At 38.1% G+C, this 22468-nt stretch overlaps 1 protein-coding gene across 1 annotated transcript in view; it reads right to left on the bottom strand.

Moving 5' to 3' along the window:
- The window catches only part of myo7ab (myosin VIIAb), a 53064-nt gene continuing 30596 nt past the window's right edge, over nt 1-22468 (bottom strand). Inside the window, exons 17-49 of the mRNA XM_060891703.1 lie at nt 21108-21245; nt 20498-20656; nt 19041-19133; nt 18799-18893; nt 18569-18653; nt 17860-18078; nt 17142-17459; nt 16163-16363; nt 15598-15774; nt 14272-14361; nt 13520-13641; nt 12894-13020; nt 12662-12781; nt 12252-12425; nt 11415-11642; nt 11162-11332; nt 8455-8572; nt 7863-7989; nt 7050-7219; nt 6780-6967; nt 5152-5276; nt 4806-4960; nt 4500-4653; nt 3969-4124; nt 3774-3879; nt 3455-3568; nt 3281-3368; nt 3095-3201; nt 1602-1787; nt 1148-1264; nt 904-987; nt 243-362; nt 1-124 (exon numbers count right to left, since the gene is read on the bottom strand). Coding sequence (XP_060747686.1) covers nt 44-124; nt 243-362; nt 904-987; nt 1148-1264; nt 1602-1787; nt 3095-3201; nt 3281-3368; nt 3455-3568; nt 3774-3879; nt 3969-4124; nt 4500-4653; nt 4806-4960; nt 5152-5276; nt 6780-6967; nt 7050-7219; nt 7863-7989; nt 8455-8572; nt 11162-11332; nt 11415-11642; nt 12252-12425; nt 12662-12781; nt 12894-13020; nt 13520-13641; nt 14272-14361; nt 15598-15774; nt 16163-16363; nt 17142-17459; nt 17860-18078; nt 18569-18653; nt 18799-18893; nt 19041-19133; nt 20498-20656; nt 21108-21245 — 4713 coding nt within the window. The 3' untranslated portion in view covers nt 1-43. The remainder of the gene's footprint in view (nt 125-242; nt 363-903; nt 988-1147; nt 1265-1601; nt 1788-3094; nt 3202-3280; nt 3369-3454; nt 3569-3773; nt 3880-3968; nt 4125-4499; nt 4654-4805; nt 4961-5151; nt 5277-6779; nt 6968-7049; nt 7220-7862; nt 7990-8454; nt 8573-11161; nt 11333-11414; nt 11643-12251; nt 12426-12661; nt 12782-12893; nt 13021-13519; nt 13642-14271; nt 14362-15597; nt 15775-16162; nt 16364-17141; nt 17460-17859; nt 18079-18568; nt 18654-18798; nt 18894-19040; nt 19134-20497; nt 20657-21107; nt 21246-22468) is intronic.

Genomic DNA, 22468 nt, shown 5'->3' with positions numbered 1-22468 from the left:
TTTATTGTGGTTCTTTGTTCATAAATGCTGGCTAGTTGCTGTTTCAACGTGAACTGCGCTGTTTGGTCATGGTGCTCATCATCTGACTGATGTAAGACGTCAGCAGGTCATCCATTTTGTAGCCCTGTCAGACAAATGAACACACAGCTGAATATTGTGTAATGTGTAGTGAGGCTTGATTGGATTACATCGCAGTACTCGAATGTTGAGGACGCTAAACATTATTCAAATCTCTCACTCACCAGTGGTGTCTCACACAGCAGTTTACTGCCTCTCATCAAGTTGCCTAATGTTATATGAAAGTAAGTGTTCCCGCTACTCCAGTTAGAGATTTTAGTGAAGGGGTGTGTCATTAAGATGTCCTGTGAAGAGCAGAGAAAGATTGATTTCAGACTAAATGTATGGTTTATTAAAAATAATAATAATAATTATAAACAATTCGAAACAAATTTCCACTTGTTACAAGTATTTTATTCAGCCAGTCAAGACATATTGATTTTATTGTTCATCCGAGATCCATGTCTAATGAAGCGAACACGTAATGGCGGTCTACCATAAACTTTCATGTAAACTACCTTGTGGTGACGCATACTTGGTGTGCTTAAAGACATGGTGTTATCTATAAATAAGTGATGAAAATGTGTCATCTGATGAAAATGTAAAGTCTTTCTGGCTGTCAAATCACTACAGTTTTGGATTATTTCATATCTTGGGCATAGTTTAATAGTGGCCACTTACTGAAAAGCTGTAAATAAGGAAGATTGATCAGTGCTTCAGTGATGATTACAGTACTGAATCAAGTACAATATGTAAAATAACATTATGCAGTTTAATGATGAGCTATAAACCATAATACTTGTGACTGGTTTAGATGGTCTCTATTGTCAAGGGCTTTTCTTTTACCTTTGTTGTTGGGTCAATCAGACTAACGCCATTTTTGTTGATTGCTATCAGAAGCAACTCTGGTAGATTTGGATCTGTGGTTTGCTGTGAAACAAGAATAAAAGCTGTAAAAATATCACTGGCAGATTAATTTTCTATTCAGTAATTGACTCGTATGGTATAAAGTCATGACCAGTGTGAAAGACGAAAATATATATATAATAAATCTGCACAAGAGTATTTATTGTATGCTGAAAAAAATTACTTTAACTTCGAAAAAGGCTGAACCAAAAGTGGGCCACTTGAAGATGATCCTTAGGAACATGAATTTAGCTTCATCCTGACTTTTCCCAGCATGTTGGTTGAAGCACATCACAATAGACTGTAGAGAAAAAAAGCTTAGTGAAAGAATCATACATGTGTTTTCAAGAAAATAACTTGCTCTGGCACATGTACAAATTGAGACTTAACCAAATAGAATGACTTGGGTAGTAAGTTAATAATGAAACCTAATAAATTACTATAGAAAATTTTGTTTGTTACAGCAACAATAATGCTCAATTCTACTTTCAGTGTTGCTGTAGCACCAAGCTAAACTAAACTAACATATATAGCTATAATATAAGTATATACAGTATATTTTTTATTGTATAACCATAATCATAAAGTCATATAAAGAGTGGACAGTGAGCAGCATTTCTTTATGTACAGTAACTCACCCGTTTCCAGTCATCAGGTGACAGCTGTTTGATCAGATCCTGTGGGACGAGATCTTTCAGTATCTTGGGGATGTTAATAAACTGTGACTTGTCCTCTTCATATGTTACCCGGTAAATCAGAGCTGCGAGCTGGAAAGCCTCTTCATGAGAACACTTGTGGTAACCACGCAGGTATTTAGGCAGCTCCTACACCCGGCATTAAAATGAACATGTACAAAAAAGCAATTTTAACCAATTAAACAGAACAAATTAAACAAATTATTATAAATTACTTTAATTTTTTTATGTTTAATGCTTGTTTATGAAGCTATTTGTGATATTTTTTGGACTATTATAACAGCTAAACTTGACATATGGTGAAGTTTAGGCCAATAATTAAAGAACAATTTATTGTGTGCAAGTGTAAGCAGTCACATCTTAAATGACATCTTTAGAAGACAGTTGAAAATCTTACTGGAGGATCAAGGTTCGTAGTAAACATCAGCATGTCATTATTATTATTAGTATTAATTATTATTAATTAATTTTTAATTATTATTATTTAATTTTTAATTATTATTATTTATATATATATATATATATATATATATATATATATATATATATAAATAAAATACAAATTCAAACAAAAAAAATTAAAGAAAAACAACATTGTATTTTCTAAAAATAAAATGTATAAGGTATTGATATCAGCAAATGATATCCTACCTATTACTTAAGGATTTCTATACTCTCAGTTTTTAAATTTTTCAGAAATTCTATTTGAGCTTTCCTAATGTATGTAAGACATAAGCATGTCATTTCAAAACATATCATAGCATTATTTACATAGAGATATAAAGGTTCTACATTAAACCATTTTTTGAGAACCGGTTCTATTGGCCGCAGACACACACAGAGTGTATATAGGTTTAATATGTGAACATGCACTATGCAACAACAGTGGGGAACAGGAGTATATCTGGGGGCATTTCTTAATTTCGGACTCAATACATCTGGATTTCTTATTTTAGGGATGTTGCTTTGCCTTTCCTGCGGTCTGACGGATAGAATATTGGAAGCGATTCAGTATAGAAAATATGTTTTGTCTTCTGGGATGCAAAAAAGTCTATAAAAAAAATTTGGCCACCTTTCAGTTTTGGAAAACTCGCCCAGCCTAAATTTGGCTGCACATCACGCCTGAAAGACTGCATTATTAAAATTATTAAAGCTTTGTGGATTCCAGTAACCAAATTCAGATGCAGCTTCAATATAGTAGCTCACTTCAGTTTTAAATTAACGTTTCAATTAATTAGAGGGTCTGCAGTACAAGTACCAGTGTATGAGTTGTTACTACTGAGAAGATTAGAACAGACTAGAGCACATTAATTCAAACCTGTATTATGTAGCTGCATTACTATCAGAGCTGCTGTTATAGAAAATAAATCAGAACAATCAGGTTTGAGAAATTATCATCTCTATAGAGTAATATACGGCATATAATAGGAGTTTACCTGGTAGTAGTGGAAGATGGAGTCAGCCATTGAGTCTTTGCCTGGCACAGTGTTCGACCACAGTTTCTTCATAAAATAGACCTGATATGTCAGGGAAGGCACTATACCTTAAACACAAACAGTAGATCACATGCAGTCAACAATGGCTTTGATATCGTATCATCAATTAATAAGTAATATAATTACCCTCTTTAACAGGTCTGGCTTTTTTGATCCAGTCAGTGAGATGTCTGACAAAGTCAAAAAAGAAATCTCCATCTGGTACACTGATGACCTGAGAGAATCCAAAAGATGGAGATCGGTTAAAGATCTTTTCCTTTGTGATACATCACAAAATCTTGGTTGACGGGTTGGTTTTACCTTGTCAGAAATCTTGACAAACAGACTGAAGCCTTCAGACGACTTGAGCAACATCCTGCTGGAAATGTTCAGACAGAATTCCTTGGCCTTTGTGCTTGATTCCACTTCAAAAACCTGTAATTAAGATGTAGCTTAGACAACTGTGACAAAAATGGGAAGGTCATTTGTGCATGTGGAAATTAGCTACTTTAGTCTGAAATGTTTAGTTATTTTTAATAAAATAGATCATTAAAAACTTTTTTTTTTTGCAGTTTAATTTATTTAGTAAAATGACAGCGTAATGTACTGCCAGAAGAATAACCACTAAAAGAACACTGACCTCATCTGTATCATCAGGGAAGTACACCTTGTGAAAGATCTGTGTGGTTTTGTGCTGAATGGCTTCCACTTCCACCAGGTGAGGAGGGTACTTCCTGGGGCCATTCCTATTATTACATATGGGAACATGCTTATTAGCAAATGGCACACTATGGGTTTGCTGCAGTGTTTTGTAATTCGTTTGAGCGTGTCTTACCTCAAGGCTTTCTGCAATCTCTGCATGCAGTCTGGGGCCAGCGGGTGATGCTTCCTGGACTGCAGAAACTTCTGAACATGAGGCAGGAGCATGTTGCTGGGAGGAAAAAGTCCAGTGCAAAGCCACAGTAGCTCCCAGCCCTTTTCCTCACTGTACCTGCATATATAAAACACATGGGGTCAGTCTTGTTTTATTCTCAATCAGGTCTTGGTACATAGTTCTTAAAGCAGTAGTTAGATAAGATTCAAGCATGAGTGTATTTTAAAATACTTTTCACAATCAACCGAGGCATGTGTGGTTTCTGACATTTGCTTCTTTTGTTTTCTTAAGGCTAATGTAGCTACAAGTACTAGATACCTTACTTGATATCTTACCTGAATTCTTTCCCATAAATGCATGCCCAAATTTTCAAGCCCAATCTAAAAAACTATATATACAGACTACATTTGCAAGTGTGTGTTACATCACTTAAGTGATAGTTACCGGAAAACTAATTTGACCTAGCTGTTTCAAACTGAGGAAATAACTTACATTACATTGTTCTCAGTGAGCTGTTTCATGATCTGGCAGAAGATTTCATCCTTTAGTGGTTCAGCCTTCATAGATCCCTCAAAGATCTGATCAGTGAGTTCATTAACTGTGCGTGTTCTTTTAGCTGGGTAGTCACCCATGTACTTCATAATAGGTAGAGAAAAATGAGTCAAGGAACAATAACAGATCAAACTCTAAGTATATTTGCTTGGATCCTAAGCATTGAGAGGGCAAAACATTCCCCCAGCAAGAAACGGAGAACAGTAATAGAAGAAAACAAACAAAAAAAGGGTGTGTGAAGGATATCGATGAAGGCTAGGCAAGCATCCTGTGAGAGCTCATCATGGTTAAGGACCTTCTTCAGCAGAGGCTGTTTGAGAGGTTCTCGGGTACAGCACCACAGCTTTTCTTTCATCCTGCCTTTTGTAATCACCCGGCTTAGAGTGCTCTTAGGAGGAGGCCTGCCAGGCACCAGAAAAGATCAAACCACAGATAATCAACAGAAAGATGTTATTCTGACTTTATAATGTGTGAAGGAGTGTGCTGAAATGAGCAGGCATAATTTATAGACCGTATGATTGAGTACAATCAACAGGGAAGTGATTATAGATAGAAAAGTGGAAGGTTCCAAAAAGTGTGGGGATTAATGTACCTGAAATAATCATAGGAAAACTCCTCCAAAGTGTAGGCCTTTACTTTCTCCTCACAATCCATAAGATTCAACTGTGACAGACTTATTGATTCCTTACACTGTTCTGGAGACATGCTTACCAATGTCTGAATTGTAGTGAAAAGAAAAAAATGTCAATTTGTTTATGCATACATTTCACTTCAGTAAGTGCTTTATCTAGGAAAAGACAGAATATGTGTGTTTGAACGAGAGGGAGGGAAGTAATACATTGAGGTTACAGGGGGCTAAGGTCGAGAAGGTGCAGGAGTTTTAGTATTTGGGGTCAACCATCCAGTGCGATGGGGAGTGTGGAAAAGAGATGAAGAGACGAGTGCAGGTGGGTTGGAGTGGGTGGAGAAAAGTGTCAGGAGTGTTGTGTGACAGAAGAGTGTGAGCAAGAATCAAAGGAAAGTTGTAGAAGACTGTAGTGAGTCTACCTATGCTGTATGGGTTAGAGACTGTAGAAGTGAAGAAAAGACATGTGGCAGAGATGGAGGTAGCAGAAATGAGGACGTTGAGGTTATCTTTAGGAGTGAGGTGGTGGAATGAACTTCCCTTAGTCACTGGCTATCTTCAAATAAAAAACCTAATTCTTCATGAAATACTTGAAAAACAGTGCTTTAGTGCTTTGAACAGTGTTTTAGGCTTGTGGTATCTTACGTCTGTAACTCAGTAAACCAGACTTAATGTATTCAATGAGACATAAAAGCACTTTTGTACATCGCTCTGGATAAGGGTGTTTGCAAATGCTGTAAATGTAAATGACAAGGATAGACAGACTTAAAAACAACCATTTCAGAGGGACAGCTCAGGTTGGCTGTTTTGGGGACAAGGTCAGAGAGACTAGATTGAGATGGTTTAGACATGTACAGAGGAGGGAGATGGTTATATTGGTAGAAGGATGTTGGAGATGGGGCTGCCAGGTAAGAGGTCAAGAGGAAGGCCAAGGGGGAGATATATGGATGTATTAAATGAGGATATGAAGGTAACTGGTGCGAGAGTAGAGAATGCCGAGGATAGAGCTGAAACAGATGATTTGCTGTGGTGACCCCTAACATGAAAAGCTGAAAGAAGAAAAAGGAGAAAAAGTAGTAGTAGTAGAAGAAGAAGACGTGCTTTATCTAGGATAAGGGGAATTTAGAGCCTATACAGTACTAGGAACACTGGGTGTGAAGAGAGAATACAAGTTGGACATGGCATCCATTTGTTGCAGGGACCCATGAAAAGATACAATACATTCATACGTTTAAAGTAGACAATCCACCAATCGGTATGTCTCTTGGAGGTGGGAGACTAAAAGAAAACCCGAGGAAACCCACATGGATACAGTGAGAAAATGTGAAACTTCACCGAGAGAGAATGTGAAGCTAGGATCCAACCAGGAAGCTTGGATTAGTAAGGTGGCAAAGACTAAGAATAAAAACTGGACATTACAATAAGTGGAGATTTGAGTGAATTAATAACTACGCTTCAACCACATGGAAAGGAGCAACCACAGAGCAGCACCTTATATACAGATCAAATTACCACCATTTGTACAAAATTCATATGTGCTGAGATTGTCATTTATCATGTAATATAATTACCAGTTGAAAAAAATGCAGACTCACCACAATATCATAATGTGGTCTAGTAACGGTGGGAAGCACATAGACACTGTCTGCATGGAAGTCTCCTCTCTTCTTGGTCCTGTCATTGACTCCATGGGCCCAGCCCCAAGTCAATACGTGCTCTCCAGTGTGTTCATCCAGCAGGATAAGATCTCCCTTTGAGAATGCCAGGAATGAGTTGTGCCCATCTAATGGAAGCAATAAACATTAAAATTCATGGATTAAGGAATACCATTCTTCTCTAAATAACCTCTTAGATGTGGTCCATACCATGGTAATGGCTATCCCCACGAGCCACCACAAACTTTGATCTTTTGCGCAGACCATCTAAAAAGGTGTCAACCAGGTTGCAAATGTCCTCAGCATTGTTGGAGGTGAAGGTGTATTCATCTCCTTTAATGGATGCCAGGGTGAAACTCTGGCCCTGGAGCTTTCCTCCTCTGTGGGGAGAACAGAGGGAAAATCTGAATACAACAATACAATCTGTCATATTCCTGTCTGGACTGTTTTCAGGACACTGTGGTCAAGTCTCACGTGGTGATTGTAGTTTGTCTCTTTTGGGTGTGGTAATGCTATTGGGTGCCCACACTGTCCACAGACTTAGCAGATAAGCAAACTATATGTACAATCACCATGCACATCAACAATCAATTACTTTTTCCAAGGTCTGAGGTATCATTTACCATTTACAATGATTTTTACCATCTAATATGAAATTTACATAGAATTTAGGAAGCATCAGTTCATCAATTAATGCTTGTTACACTGTCTAATTTTCACATAGCTGATTCTAGCTGAAACTGTGACTCAATATACAGTAACTGCATGTCCATAAATACATATGTAATAGTTCCTCATAAAAGCTCTTAAACCCCAGAGGATGTGGACGTATAGTATAACAAGGAAGCCACAATTACTAGAAAATGTAAAAGAAATAAAACTTGTGAGTGTATCAGATGTATAATTACAGATGGTTTATCAACGGAACGTATGGTGTTTTATGAACAGTTTTGCCAGTAAACAGTGGTCCAGTTATTTTAACTTTAATATCTTGTTCAGTGTTTCATTTAAATATTACTGGACCTGCTGCTGGATACTCCAGTGATCTCTGGGAAGGAAAGTTCCAGAAGGACTTGCTCCTGTTCATCCACAAAGTAAACTCCAGTCCAGTTTACTGCCACTATTACATCGTTCTTCGGTAGACTTGGTCCTAGAGATTTCCAACATTAACATGAACATATAATCTTAAAAAAATGTTTAAAGAGCAGTGTCAGTTACCATGGGTGTTAGTTTCAGGCATCTTAACTATGGGGCAGGGCTTAAGTTAAACTTGAATTTTGTCATATCATCTCTACCCTTTCTTCAGCCACATGTACTGCTTAGTATAAATGCCAATGTTAGCTAGCTATCTTAGATAACATTATATCTGTAGTAGTAGCCATCTCATTTTAAGTAGCCTATAGGTCGGTTAGTAAGCTAACTAATGGTAAGTATTTCATTGTGCATTTAAAAACCAACCTTCAGTATCAAGCTAGCTAAATGTAGAATTATTATTTCTATTGTATAATTCAGAAAAGCATTTTAGCAAGCTATTAATGTTAAGAAATATATTGTGGATGATCAAATTTAATGTAAACTCCTTTAATATAAAACCATGACTCAACAATGACAACACCTGAGAACTTGAAGGCCTCATAGAAGCGTGAGAAAAGCAAAGGCCACTTGAACCGAGCGAAATCCACAACGTCCTCCTTTACTCTCTGTGGGTCAAAGCTCTTCTGTGTGTAGATTCCCTGCAGGCATAAAATAGTCAATAACACCAAACTCTCTCTCCGCTGTCACCATCAGTCCTCACGGGACCTTTTAATGTGCATCTAATGAGCATATGCAATAATAAGCTCCCCAGATGATCCATAGTATAGATTTCCTTCACTATTAAAGATTCACGTCCATCACTTTGGCCTATGGGAGGCTGAAGGCTAATTAAACCGGCCACCCTTGAAAGACGGAAAAGGCAATTAATGTTCCAAAGTTATAATCAGTCGATCCTCAACCTGCTCCTTAAAGTTAGAGAAAATTAGCATTGTTTGTGTTATGATACAGTGTTAAAGGAGTAAAAGTAGAATGTTATCTGTGATAGCATTGTTACAGCAGTGGAGTCATTCAGATTCCTGGGAACCACAATCTCCCAGGATCTGAAGTGGGACATTCACATTGACTCCATTGTGAAAAAGGCTCAGCAGAGGTTGTACTTCCTTCGCAGCTGAGGAAGTTCAACCTGCCACAGGATCTGCTGAAACAGTTCTACACTGCAATCATTGAATCCATCCTCTGCACCTCAGTGACTGTTTGGTTCAGCTCAGCTACCAAATCCAACCTTAGGAGACTACAGAGGGTCCGGACAGCTGAGCGAATAATTGGCACAACTCTCCCCACTCTCCAAGATCTGTACCTCTCCAGAGTGAGCAAAAGGGCAAAGAAAATCACTCTGGACCCCTCATCTGATGAACACTTAACATACATCTGATGAACACTTAACATACACAGAACAAACTCTAATCTTACATTATTTACACACACTTATTTATATTTCAATTTGCACATTTGTATTTCAATTTGCACATTTGTATTTCAATTTGCACATTTATCCACTGTACATACAATTGCCTTTTCTATCCACTGTACGTACAACTGCATTTATTATATATGTGTTCATGCCTTATCAATGCCATTCTGTTTTTACACTGTGGAGCTTCTGTACTAGAACAAATTCCTTGTATGTGAAAACATACTTGGTAATAAAGACCTGATTCTGATTATTCTCAGTATTTATGTAATTGTATTTTTATACTATTTATTTAGAAATCTATTTAAAAAAATTGGAATTCTTTTTCTTTGCTCATGTGATATGTTGTGTCTAATCAGCATCAGTATGTGATGTTCATTTAGGATCTTCTTCTTCAAGTTCATGTGCTTCTAAATTTCCTGTTGTGCTTTTAGTGGTACATTTGGCAAGACTACAGGATAATAAATTTTCATTTTTGTCCCTAAGATACTCCTGTACTGGAAAATGAAAAAAAAATCATGGTCTTAATCCGATGTTTGGTCATTTTAGAGCTAGCTACAGTACTTTACAAATAAATGTCTAATTGTTTAATGGTTTGCTGTGTCCAGCAAACGCCCCACTACAAATTAGAGGACTTTATTCTACCTGGTGTGCCCTGGACCACAAACCGACTGAACCATTTTATTCAGTTTAAATTCTGATTACAGCCAATGACATCAGGTATAGAGAGAAGGAGCAGATAATAATGAGAATACAAGCCTCTGGCACACACATAGATTAGAGAATGAGTCATGGACAAATGTTAATGACAGTGGGCAACAGTACAGTTACAGACATAATGGCACCGATGTCTCCGAGATCACGGTGATACATTTAACTGCAAACATTATTTAACTCCACTGACACCTAGGGTGGAAAAACAGTCTTCCAGTAACATTAAATGACTTCTGCCTCTGAAGAAACCTAATGCGAGTTAGTGGACTAAATCCATAGAATTGAACAACTGAAAGTATTTCTTTCATTTCTAACCATTTAAAATGATTCATGTTAAATAATAATAAATAAATTGTTAATAGGGGGCACGGTGGCTTAGTGGTTAGCACGTTCGCCTCACACCTCCAGGGTTGGGGGTTCGATTCCCGCCTCCACCTTGTGTGTGTGGAGTTTGCATGTTCTCCCCGTGCCTCGGGGGTTTCCTCCGGGTACTCCGGTTTCCTCCCCCGGTCCAAAGACATGCATGGTAGGTTGATTGGCATCTCTGGAAAATTGTCCCTAGTGTGTGATTGCGTGAGTGAATGAGTGTGTGTGTGCCCTGTGATGGGTTGGCACTCCGCCAGGGTGTATCCTGCCTTGATGCCCAATGACGCCTGAGATAGGCACAGGCTCCCCGTGACCCGAGGTAGTTCGGATAAGCGGTAGAAGATGAATGAATGAATGAATGAAATTGTTAATAAATTGGCTTTAAAGGCGAGAAAAATTATTGAAAATGCAGGGATCTGTAAATATGATTAAATATGCAAAATGATAAGACCTTCATGTCCTCCTTCCTGAGGTGCTGTTACAAAACAACTAAATGACATTTGGATCTTGTTGTCATTTTGCTTATTATCGTTATGAGTGAAAACAGGTTTATTGAATAGTGAAGTTTGCTTTGATTTCAGTAACAAATCACACCTTAATTCTGCCCAAGATAATGAGTAACTAATTAACAGCTCAGAAGTGGAAACTGGTCTGCTGTACCATCTGTACCATAGTAATCATGCCCATATCTTCAAACCAGAAGATAAAGCAATCTATAAATCTAATAAATGCTTACCTTTTTGTGAACTGACATTATGACCTGGACCCACTTTTCCACAGTTCTGGATGCGTTAATCTCTCTGTCTGGTATGTATGAGGGGATGAGGCTCAGCAATCGTTCCTGAATAATCGCCAACCCATATTCTATATAGTACTGCTGAGAAGCCAGCTCAGCCAAGTCCTCCTCCTACAATCATCACAAAAACTACATATATATTAAAAGTCACAATGATTTACCTGCTGTGAGATACTCCAACTACAGCACAAACCCGATCACAGCGGTACTCCCCGAACTTCACTCCACGGATGATCTGCTGGTAGATAAGGTTGGTGGCTATGCTGTCCTCGGGAGGATTATGCCATGGCGTGAAGATCTCTTTCCTAAAGAACAGCCTCCAGGGGGCATTGCGCTCCTGAGCCCCTTGCTCTTTAGCATACTGCTCACACTGTGACACTGCATCCATCACATGGTCCTTCCCGCTGCCAAGAGATGACACCTGAGAAAATAACACTCTGTCTGTAAGAGAACAACTTGTGATTGCAAGATAATGTCAGTTATAACAAAAAGAAAACCCTGTGTATGTTTATACATACTGTTAGATTCTGACATTTAAAACATGAATCTACACTGGTCATTAGTAACTGTTTGACATTCCACTTCTCTGAAGCACTCATCTCTGTACTAATTAAAGTCTCACTTGTATAGAACTCTTTAGTATTTTAAGTCCTTATTACTATAAGCTTACTTTAAGTATGTAGCATCTTGTCTCTGTAGAATTTTAAATCGTTAACGTTTGGATTTTAAACTCAAGTTTATAAGTTTTCACAGTGTAGTATCTTAATTCTCTGTACTAGTTTAAGTCACTGAAGTATCTTATGTAAGTCTATAAAGTATTAAGTACTTTAAGCCTTGTAATATTTTAAATCCTTGTAGTATTTTAAGACTGCCATGCTTCATTGAACTCTTCAAATTAATTTGGTATAGTAACACAGATGTATTGAAGTGCATCAGTTTGTACATAGACACTAACACCACGTATGGTGTACGTATTGTTGTATTAGCATTGTTATTATTAAACGAGACCTAGAAGTTGTGAAGAACATGCCTTATCAAATAGAGCAATGTACAGAGAGAAGCCGAAACGGTCCTGCAGGCCGATCTTGTCTGCAAGGGCATTACAGAGCTCTGCGGCAGTAGTGGCTGAGTCTGTCAGCAGTGTCTTAGTGGTGCCATCCATGAACGTCACTGGCAGCATGATGGGCTTTTTTGATTTGGTCGCCTGAAGTAGGAAAAAAAAAAGACGGAATTAAATCCTAACTCCAATGACGACTTCTTAAGTAACAGCAGTGTTTGCTCAATGGTTATAATTCTGTAGACACCACTGCACCTTTGAGCAAGACTCCTAACCTTAAAAAGCTCAGCGAGATGCTTGGATTGAATTCTGCCTTGTCAGTATCTGCCAAATGAAGAAAAATGAGTGAGCATAATGGCTGCAGGGGAAAACAGTGACAGCACCTGCAGCTCGAGCCACGAGGGAGGCTGGGTCCGTGTCTTATTCACAGAAGTGCGCTTCAATCTTTCTTCACAGTATGGGGCGTAGCCTGGAGGTCCGGAGATAATGAATGTCCTCAGATACTGTGATAAAGAATGTTAGGGAAGAACAATATTAAATTTGTGACTCAAAAAGTGATTTCATTTCTCTCTTTTAGATGAATTGATCTAAAAATAAAAGGTGTAGTTTTTTTACTTTGAAAAATTTCTCCGATGGTGCGAAGCATCCAACACAGAGAGAGAGCAGGATCCAGCCGCGAGCATGGCTGTTTTTGGATGGGTTCTGGGTCAGTTGCTTACAGATCTGACAGTAGATCTCATCTCTGTTAAAGACATACAATGAAATAATGTAATGTGTTGTTAATAGCTAATATATTTATTTAAGTTGATTGATTTTTAGTGTATATGCAAAGCACAAAGCAACTTGCGATCCCTATAAAGCAGCCAGAAAGGCAGCAGCAAAGCAAAAGTCCTTTAGATAACTTGAGCTAAACCAGATTTTAAAAGAAAACCCATTCTCTTCTGCATGACAGATGAAGAACAGTAAAGAGTTAAGAGTACTAATTGTGCCTGCAAGGACTTTCAATGTCATGTTATATTATTATGAGTCCCATGACAAGCACAGGACAGTCTTTATGATGACAGCAGCAGTACTTCATAAGGAAGTCTGAGTCTACAGTATTCATTTAAGATGATCCTTTAAAGCCAAAAAAGTTGAATCTTATAGAGCATACAGTTTTGGGAAATATCCTTAGTGGATCAATGTAATCACATGTTTTACATTTGAGAGTCAACCAGAAGGATTAACCTGCCATCACTAACCTTAAGGCAGGGCGTAAAATCCCATTTCCGATGATGAAGTGAAGTTTCTCTAGGTTGGAAGTTGGACGATCCTCCAGCATCCACTGCAGACTGCAATCACCATCAGTCAGGTGTTTGGTCACCTAACCAAAAACATAAATAATGCATGATTGTAATTATTTTTTTCATGTGTATTTGTTTGTGTATGTGTATTTGTTTGTGCCTTTTTTAATGACCAAATGACACCTTTTTGAGACACAAAACTAAATCAGTGGCTATAAAATTCTCTTATTTTTGCTGCCTCTGTGATCCAGAGCAAAGTGAAGATAAACGGAGGGCATAGAAGCCTTTATTATCGCCACATATACATTACAGCACAGTGGAATTCTTTTCTTCACATACCCCAACTGAGGAGGTTGGGGTCAGAGTGCAGGGGCAGCTATGATACAGCTCCCCTGGAGTAGGGAGGGTTGAGGGCCTTGCTCAAGGGCCCAGCAGTGGCGGCTTGGCTGTGCTGGGCCTTGAACCCCGATCCTCTGATCAACAACCCAGAGCCTTAACCAGTTGAGCCACTGCCCCATGAGAACTTGAACCTGTATGAACCAGACCTCTATCCTGTATTAACTGATTGACTACATTCAGCGTATAAAGGAACATTGTGTACGACATTAATCTTTGGCTGAATCTCTTCTTCTTGTTATAACAGCAACCTGAAACAGTTCACTGACACCGAGTTATAAATGTGGTAAATAAACTATGGACACTGATCTCACCTCCTCTGTGATTTTTGATTTCCTCCTCAGTGTGAGCGACACTAACTTATGCCTGATGCTGTTCTTCTTCTGACTGTCAATAACAGAAGTCTGAAAGAGAAATAACAGGACACAGTGTGTATTTATTGCACGGCATAAACATTCAAGACAATGTGCCTAGCTACTCTGATGAAACTAACAAATATACACAGTGCACTGTAGGGCCAAACATGTTTCACACCCATATGTGGGCCAAAAAACACAATTGTCTAGTATTGTTTCCCTTCACTGGAAAAAGGGTCTCAAACATCTTCCAGCCAAGACTTGTGTACAAAGCGAGCTCCATGAAGACGTGGTTTGTCAAGTTTGATGTGGAAGCATCAAGTGTACTGCACAGTGCCCTGACCTCAGCCCCACTGAACACCTTCGGGATGAACTGGAATACTGACTGTCCACCAATCCTCCTTATCCAACACCAATGTACAAGTTCACCAATGCTCCTGTGGCTTTGGGGTGTACTTTGCACAACATTCTTTCCAATGAATAATTTGTATCTACTGCTTTGTCCGAACGTGTATTTTTATGTTGAACCAAACAACAACCGATTCATGTCAGCACAGGCAGTGATTTGTTTCTGATTCTGATAGTGTTGGAAATCGTAATACTTTATTAAAACAGCTTTATTAAAAATTGGGTGTTTGGAATATTACATGTAATGTAAAGCAGAAAATTCTGTGAAATGTGCATTTATAGGAAATTATTCAACAATAAGTTTGTTATATATATATATATGAAGCGGAGTTACTATTTTCTTGAAAGAGCATAAACTAAATTGTCTTCCTCCAATTATTCTTGTACTTTGACAGAAAAATAACGTGAGAAATGTGAGTCATACTGTTAATCCATTTACTGTTACATTTCTGAAGTTTCTTTCTGAAGTTAAGACAAAAAGAGAAGCTTCTTGTGTTTCAGAGATAGTCCTCTGTCCTGGCAGTAAACTTAATGGAACAGCTTCAACTCTAACAGACACAAAGAACTGAACGATATTAACATTTTATATTCTGATCATTCAACTGTCCTTCAAATCCCACCACTGTCAACCTGTTATTGTTGGGCCATGGAGCAAGGGCCTTAACCTTCAATTGTTCAGCTGTATAAATGAGATAAATGTCATGTCTGCCAAATGCCATAAATATCCTGTGATATAAATGACTTGCACTAATTGGATGTGCTATTATAATTAAATGGTTCAAATCTATTTAAAAGCAAAATTAACTGAAAAAAAAAAATCAGAACTAGGTGAAAAGGTTCTGATTGCTGCTTCGGTTTCACTGGCCATGTGATCACCTCGTCTGCTCTCTGCAGGGCGTGTTGATCCCTCTTGTAGGTCCTCTTGCCCAGAGTCTCGTAGATCTTGGTCATAACTGGGATCTTCTCACTGCCGTCACCGAGGCTGAGTTGATATTTAGGCTCAGGCATGTCACCCATAAACCTCAATATAGTCACCCACACAGCCAGAGCAGCCTGAACAGGCAGAAATATCACATGATTAGCTGAGAGTGCAGCATATTGTGTTAAAGCTTTCACCCATGAGTCTAAGGCACCTTCTGCATTTAATTTCTTCCACCATATCACAGGACATTCTGTGATTTATCAACCAAAGCTTAAGCTTTCACGGATTAAAAATGTCTTTTAATGTATTTAAATTCCCCATCATGGCCATAAATAATCATGAATATGCGAAACAATCCAGAAGTATAGGGTAAAATCACCGGGGTATGCTAATAATTAACATGGGATTATTCATGCAACCCAGCATTGTGTAAAAAAAAATTATTTTATAAAAAGTATCAGATCATTTATAAGTTCGTTATTCTAAGAAAAAATAAAAGTAGAATTTCTCATTTCCCACCAGTTGATCTCCTTCATCCTCGTGGTACAGCAGAGGTTGTTTCAAGGGCCGGCGAACATACGTGTGGGTCGTGTTGCCCTGGAAGTAGGTAGCAGCAAACTTTGCAAACTTGTACTCTGACAAGTCCTCTTGGTCCTCATCAGCACGAGGAAGGGTCTCAATACTGTCCTCTTCAGAGTGTCTGTGGATGTTCTCCAGATCCTATCACACACAAACAAATATAACTTTGACAATTCTTCCTGCATGGATTATATACAAATTAAGCATCTACAATTTACTGTTCCATGTTTGTGAAATACAGTATAGTCTGATATGGATAGTAAAAACAAATGATCACATTCCTTCCTGTAGTATTATGTCAGCAGTTCCTACAGCATCATATAAAAAGTATTCAGTCCTTATATTACTCTATTCCGTTCACTTTTTTCCTCTAATTTCTTTAATCTCTATTATGTGTAGTTACAGATCAATTTTACGTGCAGCTACAATTGATATATTTAATACGTATACATTATTTCCATAACTTTACGTTTATCGTTTTATAAATTATTCCTGGCCCTAAAAATCAAACAACTTTGATTAGCATTGATAGTTGCTAATTGAAAAAAATACATTTGACATGAGGTTGAAGTAGTCTGTCCTCAAAGCAAACACACAAAACAATTCATCAGTACAATATGCTGGTTTTTTTTCAGCTACTCCCTGTTTGTTCGTATCATCCGATACGCATATTTGATTTGGCACAGGTTTTATATCAGATGCCCTTCCTGATGCAACCCTTCCATTTTATCCGGGCTTGGGACCAGCACTGAGAGTTAGCTCTTCAGTGCCTTGAATAGCTCCCTGCCCGGGAATCGAACCCAGGCTACAGCAATGAGAGCACAAAATCCTGCTGCTGGACCACCAAATTATTCATTTATATGATATATCTGATAATAAAGATGACACTGAATAGGACAAGTGAGTTAATAAACTCCACCTCAAATCCTGCAGGTGCTTCAACCTCCATGTTCAGGAGCGAATTGGAGCTGGTCAAAAAGCCGAACATTTTATCCACCATGTCAGAATCGCTGACAGGTTCCTGCTTTTCTCTTTCCATCTGCTCAAGCAGCTCCTTCTTTCGACGAGTCTCTTCACGCTCAGCCTGCCTCCTTTCCTCCTGCTCACGGTGCAACTCAGCCAAGCGCTCCTGGTGCTTCCTGTCAGCCTCGGCTCGAGCCCTGCGCGCCGTCATCTGCTTCCTCAGCTCTTCCTCTTCGGCCAGACGCTGCCTCTCGGCTTCCAGCCTGTTTAGCATCTGCACAAACATAGGTACACAGGGACAAATATACTGAGTGCTGGATTACAGGAATAAACTAAGCTAGAGACTGTAAGGACTGAAACATGGCAGGATGTGCTGTTAATAAATAAAATGGGTTGATGTGACACAGCTCACAGTATTTTCTTATACCAGTGCATTCTGAAGTACTTAGTCATATACTACAGTAAATATCATTATACCTATTTTATTTATTAAAGACCAGTATGTCATGCTCTTTATATGTTACTAATTATCTATAGTATAAGTATACAACAATTAGCTAAATATTATTTACATACAACTGACATTTTAAGTTTACTTAAGCATTTTTTTAAAAATAGATTATTCTAATGATCTTGCTCCAGTCCACCTCCAAAGAGCAGCCGTGGTGCTTTACCTCTGTTCTGAGTCTCTTGCACAGTCTGCGTGCGATCATACCGCGAGTGTAAGCCTGGATAATCCGGATTGCATTTACACGTCTCCAGAACGTTTGCCTCACTAGGAAGCCTCGACATTGACCCTGGAGCAGAATGATGCATTTCCTGACCTCTCTGTACATCAAAGAATGTTTCCGGGACCTCCAGACGGCTTGCAGCCTCAAGAAACCTGCACACATCTGACGAAGTATGGAGAAAAAGATTCATATTAAGGGAATAAATTTATTGAAGATGAAGGGGTAGAAAACTCAAGTGGCTGAAGGTCAGCACAGTTTGGTGATTTCTCTCCTCACAGATACATGATTGAGCTTAACTACAGGTTTATTTACAATCTTGTTTGATCTGTTTGGATATTTGTTCTGAATTCATATGAACGTTTATAGATGCTAACGCTGTTTCTATGCTTAAGAATGAAGATGTCTCATGCCTCGTCTCATCTTTAGAGTTTATTTGTGTAAGATTTTAGTTCTGGGACTTATTCAGGGGCTTAAAGATTTGCTGTGAATATATTTGAACATTTTCATAGTTATGATTGAATTTAATAAAAAAAAACAAAAAAAAACAAAAAAAAAACCAACCAAAAACAAACAGGTCACAGGTTTAGTACACAGGATCACCAGACTGTGCTGGACTTCCACTGTGCAAGACAAAAATAAAAATATATCATACCACTCGATAGTTTTTTCTACAGATATAGCCTCTCCACATCTTCTGGATCAATATTACTGATCTCCTAACCTTTAGAAAATTGACCCTGTATGTAAAAAAAAAAAAGAAATGAAAAGAAAAGAAAATCACTGGTCACATACATATTTACACATACACACTAATTATATATAATAAATATATAAATTATAAATATATATACACATACACACACACAGTTTTAGTCTCATTACCTCTCTCTCCTTCCACGCACTGATTTCTGAATAAAAATGACCTTGTTTGTGATGGCCTTGTCCCTCTCAATCTCCAGCTGCATGTCATGGTGATCCTACAACATAAACACACAATACAGACAATTCTTCATGGATTTGGCTCACTGTCAGGCTTTTCATTTGTCTAGACTTGTGATGTTATTGCAGTTTTTTAAGAGATATTAAAAAGACAAGTGTAAAATAGTTTGTGAAATCACAGAAACCTTAAGAAAGATCTTTGTTTTTCCTATCTGCCAGTCTTCGTTCTGTCCCAGGACCGCGGTCGCTATTCTCCGACATGTCCCTCGCAGATCCTCCTATAAATTAGTCAGTGGTTGAGTAAAACACTTGGGGGTGTTCTGTTATAAGAAAATAATAAAAGGATGGGATGGTTTGACACGGCCCAACAAAATGTGACGTTACTGCAAGCACCCTGATGAGTTTTTTATTCTTATTACATCACAGCAATTCTAATCAAAGAATGACATCATACGTGTGTTTGATTCATTTCTAGTTCAAGTTAATGCTGAGTTTCCTGAAACAAATGAGTTCCTTTGAGTTCCATCATATTGTATTGATGGTCTTCTCTCCCTGACCTCTCTATCTAATACCACCATTGGTCTTGTATAATACTTGACACTGGAGACTCCTTCCATAAATGCTAAATAGATGTCTTCTTAAAGATTTCACAAAATTAACATTTATAAAAAACATTTTAAATAACAGCTTTTAATCTGTTTATGTGGCACATCCATCATACACAATGGGAATTACTGGGATGTTGCTCATTTGCTCCTGTTTTGTTGTATCTCTCAACCGTGCTTGTTCGTGAACATCTAAAATTTGAAGATGTTATCTTCAAACACAAAAATTCTGTGTAAGGTTTTCCCAACAAAGGAAAAAACATCTCACACTGAAAGCCAACAGTGTCCTGACTCATTTTAGAACAGAATAATGTAAAAATATTTAATTGAATAACTTAATAATTCACAGAAACTGACTTGATGTATAAACAATATTGATTAAAATGTCCAGTATCAATTTCAGTGCACTGGTAAAAGGGTCATATAAAACAATACTCTACACCTTCTGATCGGTCAGATTTGCAGATTCGGCAGTGTTGAGGTAAATTAGCTGTAAGTCATGTCAGTACATTTCAAAGTCTCGGACGTTATGTCTTAACCCTTGTATGGTGTTCGTATTTTTGTTACTCAGCCAGTGTTCGTAGGTCTGGTGGACCCGCTGCATTTTTGGGTTTTTAATTCAACACAATCAAAAATTTAATGTTAAAATACTCTACAGATGTCTTCATCCCAATTACAAGCAATATAAACAGCATATACAGTATGGTTAATATTTGCCCTTTACCTTTATTATATCACATTTTTTTATTTAAAGTGCTACTTGTTTTTTAATAAAATGTAATTAAAAAAAAGAAAATCAAATTTAATCAATTATAAGTGAAAAAAAAAAAATAAACAAATTTACAAGGAAGCAAAGTTTTTCAAAACTACTGATGTTTATGAATATGGGTCCCACAGGCCCGAACAACATACAAGGGTTAAGTATAGTACAAAGTAAGCTTATAAACAAGCCACTGAGTATATCATACAACACATGACCTATGCAGCTCAACCCAGCTGTAAGATGATTCACTATGCTGTCCTGTTGCTATACCCACCTGTAAATAGGCTGGTTTGACCATCACTATGAAGACCCTGTAACGATCCACAAACTCAGAAAAGGTGTAGCGTATGGGATATCCGGCCCTGCGGATCCGAATGGTCTCCATCATTCCTGAATACCTCAGTTGCCGTACACACAAACCCCTATCAAACAACTTCAGAGGAAATTTTTTTATTAGTAGTAGAAGTATTTATCTCAAGTGCAGTCTGATATGCTTGGTGTTTGAAGAAAGATTGCATGCATTTCAATTAAGGAAATACAATGATTAATTTTATTGTGTTCTTAAGGATGTGATTTCTGACACTGTGCCACACTGTAGTTTCTAATCGTGAGAAAAAAGAACGTCCAAGAGTTCGAAAATCACCTTTTTCCTCAACAAACTCCAGTGCAGGAGGTACAGCTTAAAGCTTAAAATCAGTGAATCAGACGATAACATCATTCCAATCCAAATACTGCATGATCCTAAACTGGTGGCTACATTTCCTTACTCTTCCTTGTTAGCTACTTTAGTCTGGAGGCTTTACAAGAAAATAAAGAATGCAAACTTTATAAATGAAACATGGTCAATGGGTTATTAAGGGAGAAATTTCTGGGATTAGACTCACCATTGGTTTTTTGAGCTCATTGGGTTTGATGCAGCGCACGAAGAAGGGCTGGCACGTGCTTAGAGTCCTCATGAGCAGCTCCAGGGAGCGTTTAAACTGACTGCTCAGGGTCGGAGAACGCTTCCGAGTCTCCATACCCTGACCACACACACACACACACACACACACACACTCAGATTATGACTTTGATTAGCACAAGTTTAACAGAAGTGTATGACATTTTTAAAAAGAAACAAACAGAGAGAGAGCTCACTATTGCAATTACATACTACAAAGACATACACACAATGGTGCACAAAACATAAACACAAATACCGCATATGCACACACTTTCTAACTAAAAAGTGTACAGGGTTTGTATTCACCTCAATCATTCCTTTCCTCCAAAGCTTCCGTCTTTGTCTTACATAGAGCAAACTTTCATGCTTTTCTCTTCTCATGATTGACTTCCTGTCTTTTACAGATATTGGACTCATTGAGTTTCTGTCTGTATCTGTCTGTTTTGCAGTAGCATAATAAAGAAAAAGCTCAGATGGGCAGAAATATTTAAAAAAAAAAAAAAAAAAAAAGCCAAAACTCAGTTTGAAAGTTTTAATCCCCTCCTCTAGCTCATTCAGTGCCAGGAAAGTCTTATACCAACTGAGATTCTGCAAAAAAAAAAAAAAAAAGCCACATTGCACTTGAACTCGAACCAGAACCATCTTTGCCTTTCTCACTTCCAGTGGATGACTAACATTTCCCTACTGAATGCCAATGGTGGGTTTATTAAATCATGCCCCTACACTACTGCAAGAACTGCTTTCCACTGAGAAATCAACCACAGGAATGAGTTTTGAGGGGAAAAGACCGCTGAGAGAGCATTGTAGATTAAGGACACAGAGATACACACTGTTAGTGCTGAGGACAGGGAGCATACATGGACACACAACCACCGATTACCTGCTGAGCGGATATGGTGGTCTGCACATAGCCACAGAGAAACTGAAGACAGATAGAATGAGGCATGATATGGAGAGAGAGAGAGAGAGAGAGAGAGAGAGAGAGAGAGAGAGAGAGTTGACTGAGGTTAGAAGAGACAGAGTTTCAGCCAAGAGAGATTAGCGTTAGCCAAAAAGCATTGCATGATAATAAACAATAAACACACAAACAAATGAACCCCGACATCTCTGTGCTGAAGGAGTGTTAGTGTGTGAGACAGGGCAACTGCCAATACTAAAGAACTAAAGGGGAAAAAGTGTATATTCTGTCTGAAAAGCCCAGTAATATTCAATCCTTCAGCTATTCGTCAACAGAAACTCAAGCCTGACTGCTGTGAGTGATGCGTTTGTGAAGTGAAGTTAATGGAGGCACATAAATGCAGG

This window comes from Tachysurus vachellii, chromosome 17 (assembly GCF_030014155.1).
Source record: "Tachysurus vachellii isolate PV-2020 chromosome 17, HZAU_Pvac_v1, whole genome shotgun sequence".
Lineage (NCBI taxonomy): Eukaryota > Metazoa > Chordata > Actinopteri > Siluriformes > Bagridae > Tachysurus > Tachysurus vachellii.
This window is presented reverse-complemented; position numbering and strand designations above follow the sequence as displayed.